Source organism: Elephas maximus, chromosome 7, assembly GCF_024166365.1.
Source record: "Elephas maximus indicus isolate mEleMax1 chromosome 7, mEleMax1 primary haplotype, whole genome shotgun sequence".
Classification (NCBI taxonomy): Eukaryota; Metazoa; Chordata; class Mammalia; order Proboscidea; family Elephantidae; genus Elephas; species Elephas maximus.
Window position 1 is genome coordinate 103,661,001 of NC_064825.1, and position 4,070 is coordinate 103,665,070.

At 35.9% G+C, this 4,070-nt stretch overlaps 1 protein-coding gene across 1 annotated transcript; it reads right to left on the reverse strand.

The window, feature by feature from the left end:
* Window positions 1-2,931: 2,931 nt before the first annotated feature.
* LOC126079822 (olfactory receptor 4X2-like) lies at window positions 2,932-3,859 on the reverse strand. Its single transcript, XM_049891194.1, is given in 2 exon segments — window positions 2,932-3,796; window positions 3,798-3,859. Coding segments are annotated over 2 exon segments (927 nt in total).
* Window positions 3,860-4,070: the final 211 nt, after the last annotated feature.

The window sequence follows — 4,070 nt, forward strand, 5'->3', positions numbered from 1 at the left end:
GGTAAAAGAGATTTTTAATGTTATACGGTCTACTTTGACATATATTTGAAATGTCCCATAATAAGAAGGTTACAGTAAGCACCATCAAACATAAAAGCCCGATTTCTTACAAGTAGGGCTCCTTTGGTCCTGTGATCCCAACTGAAAGTTCTGTTGCTGGTCCAGATAGAAGGTTGGCTGATCCTGAAGATGGACATTGCATCTGCTTTGGAGTAACCTTTTTATGCAATGTGCTCATCAGAATGCTGAAGGGCTGAGTGGAGACTTGCTGAGTTTACTGTATGAGCGTTATATGCTAATTTGCATTGAAAGGTATATATGTGCAGCAAAAAATAGTACGTTGAATCAGTAGCTTTCATACTTACAGAGAACAATCAGTTCACTACAATCAATCAATCAATTTTCAAAACTTATGAAATAGAGCATACAAAAGAAAGAAACCCTTTCCAACACTACTGAAAAACACAAAAGATGTGAGCAAATGGAATACATGGGGACAAATGGAAATACATACCATGGCTCTGCATAGGAAAACTCCCTCTCATTAAGATGTCAATTTTTTTGAAATAAATTTATAAATGTAACTTCAATCAAAATTATAACAGGCTCTTTTTTGGAGCTGAAGGGATAGGAAGTGAAGTAAAATTAAATTTAAAGCTCATATGGAAAAACAATTGCTAGTAGAATTTTGAAAATGAAGAGCAATGAGCAAGGACTAGCCCCATCAGACATTAAAGCATTTTATAAATATTCCATAGTAAGCCATATTCCAGAAGCCATAAAGGAAAATAACGGTAATTAATTCCAAAAAAGAAAAACATCTATATGTTTAAATAAAAAAGTTGTAAATATAGTCAAAGATTGAATGATGAACCAAGGAAAAAATCATACCAGAACTATTAATCTTTATCTATGACTAGTTCTTAGAACATAATAAAAAGAATCACAACTCAAATATGGGAAAATGATAGGAACAGTTCACAGAAAATATAAATGGCCTCTAGCTATATGAAAAGATGTTCAACCTCACTGGAAATAAAATAAATATAAATTAAAATTATATCAAGCTGCTATTTTTCATCTACCAGATTAGCAAAATCCAAAGAGTTTAACATTCTATTTTGCAGGAAAGACAAAATTGCTGATGAGAGCACAAATTGGTACAAATCACTGCAAAGGGTAATTCGGTAACATTTATCAAATTAGCAAGAAATATACACATTTGATCCAGCAATTCCATTTCTGGAAATTTAACTGTCTTTAAGACAAGGTTAATCACTGCAGTGCTATTTGAGAAAAATCCAATATATTATCAGTGGAAGACTGGTTAATTAAAAAAAAAAAAAATTAGGTGATGGTATATCCATTCAATGAGTACTACAAATAATAATAATGTAAAAAAATCTTTAAGTATTGTTAAATAAATAAGACAAGTTTCCTATCTGCTTGTACTGTGTGCTATCACTCATGTAAAAGGTGAAGGTAAATGGGTATATACATATATTTTGTGTATATATGTATATATATATACGCACACATATATTTGCTTAAGGAAACTCTGAAAGGAAAACAGGAAACTAAGAAAAATGTTTATCTGTTAGGGGCACAGGAGTGGGGAAAAGAGGAATGGAGAAAGGAAGAGAATGAAAGTTTTCAAGTGTACCTTTTTGGTTTGTTTAGTTTTAAAAGTTTATGAAAGTAATTAATGCTATGGGATATTCTAAACACAAAAGCAATGGAAGGAAACAAAAAGAAAAAGCTGATAGATTTTACTACATAGAAATGTAAAACCTTTAAACATTGAAAATGTTGTAAATGAAATTCATAGCCTGTTAAATATAGAAACATCCTCATGAAAAAAATTGAAGAAATGCAAATTAAATGATGATATATGTATATAATTTGCAAAAATGTTTTTAACTTTCTATTTTAAAACAGTGTCTAAATTATGAAAATATTGCAATAATAGCACAAGGAATTTCTGTATCTCTTAATCCATATTCCCCAAATGTTAGTATTTTGTCACATTTTTATCATTCATATTCTCAATAGATAGAAATTTTTTCTGCAATGTTTAAGCTAAGCTGTTTACCTGATGTCTATTTACCTCTAGATCCTTCAGTGAGTAATTCCTAAATCTAAAGGCATTCTCTGGCGTAAATACAGCACAATTATCAAAATCAGAAAATTAACAATGATATATCTCTATTACCTAATTTACTGACCCTTTTGCTCCTCTAATGCCCTTGATCTAGTCCAGGATCCAATTCCAAATCACACGTTGCTTTTAGTTACTACCTATTTTTAATCTCCTTTAAATGGAACAGTTTTTCAATCTTTGTCTTTCATGACATTCAAATTTCTGAAGAGTTAATAAAGACAAAAACGAAAACCAAACTATCAGTTCAAGACAGTCTGACTCACGGCCACCCATGTGTTTCAGAGTAAAACTGATTCCGCAGGGTTTTCAGTGGCTGTGATTCTCCAGAACTAGGTCATCAGGCCTTTCTTTTTTGTGTGTGTGATTTAGGTGAAAGATTACAGAGCAAATTAGTTTCTCCTTAAACAGTTAATGCACAAATAGTTTTGTGACACTGGTTGGCAACCTTATGATGAGTCAACACTCTCCCCTTCTCCACCTGAGGTTAAGGATTTCTATTCAAGAATATTTACCACAGTGTTATTAATAGTAGTATAAAATTAGAAACTATCTGAACATCTAACAACAGTAAAATGACTAGTCAATTTAGTACATTCATTAGTGAATAGTTTTATAAGCAATTAAAATGAAGTTTTTAAAGACGGACAAAAGACAGAATAACCCTAGAATTAACAAGTACTGTGCACTTATTTCTTTCAACCAGTTCTGCCCTTCCTGTTTTCCATTTAGACTCTGCATCATTCTAAACACAAGGAGCCAATACTCAGTCTCTATTTCTCATCCACTTTCATTGTTTTGATCCATAGCCTCTTCATGGCCTTCTTCACTTCAGCATTTCTCAGGGAGTAGATTACAGGGTTGAGGAGAGGAGTGATCACTGTGTAGAACACAGCAACCATCTTGTCCACAGATAAAGTGGTTGAAGCCCTCACATAGATAAAGATAAGAGGCCCAAAGAACAAGATTACCACAGAAATATGGGACCCACAGGTGGAGAGGGCCTTTCGCCACCCCTCAGAGCTTCGAGTCCTCAGATGGAGCAAGATAACCACATAGGAGGCTAAGACAACCACAAAGCTGATCACAGACACGGTTCCCCCATTGGCAACCATCAACAGACCAATGAGAAAGGTGTCAGAGCAGGCAAGCTTGAGCAGAGGGTGCAGGTCACAGAAATAGTGGTCAATCACATTGGGGCCACAGAAGGGCAAGTGGAAGATGAGAAGGACTTGGGCAAAGGAATGCACAAAGCCCCCCACCCATGCTATTCCCACCAAGACAGCACACACTTGCTGGTTCATGATGGTGGTGTAATTGAGGGGCTTGCAGATGGCCACATAGCGGTCATAGGCCATCACAGTGAGCAGGAAAATCTCAGTGCCACCAAAGAAGTGGATGAAGAGAACCTGTGTCATGCAGCCCCACAGAGATATGGCTTTCTTTTCAGCCAGCAAGTCTGAGATAAGTTTGGGGGCTGTGGTAGAGGAGTAGCAGATCTCCACAAAGGACAGGTAACTGAGGAAGAAGTACATGGGGGAAGCAAGACTTCTGCTGGTCATGACAGTGAGCACAATGAGGAAATTCCCCAGCACAATCGCCGTGTACAAGAGCAAAAATATCACAAAGCAGACTCTGCACCTCCGGATTGGGAGAAAGTCCCAGAAAAATGAATTCAGTCACATTGTGTGTGTCAGCCATGAAGTCACCACCAGGAGGTGGTACTTCGAGTGGGGTGATCTGAAATGATACAAGAGACTGCTTTGTTGAGATGAGTGGGTGAATTACATAACGATCCTTTGCATGTATTAGAAGCTTGTGATATCAAAAGATTAGTAGGAGTTAGTTATGTGTAGAAGACGAGAAAAGCAGTCTAAGAAGGCAGAAGAGCAAGTGTAAATCTGTGAAAATG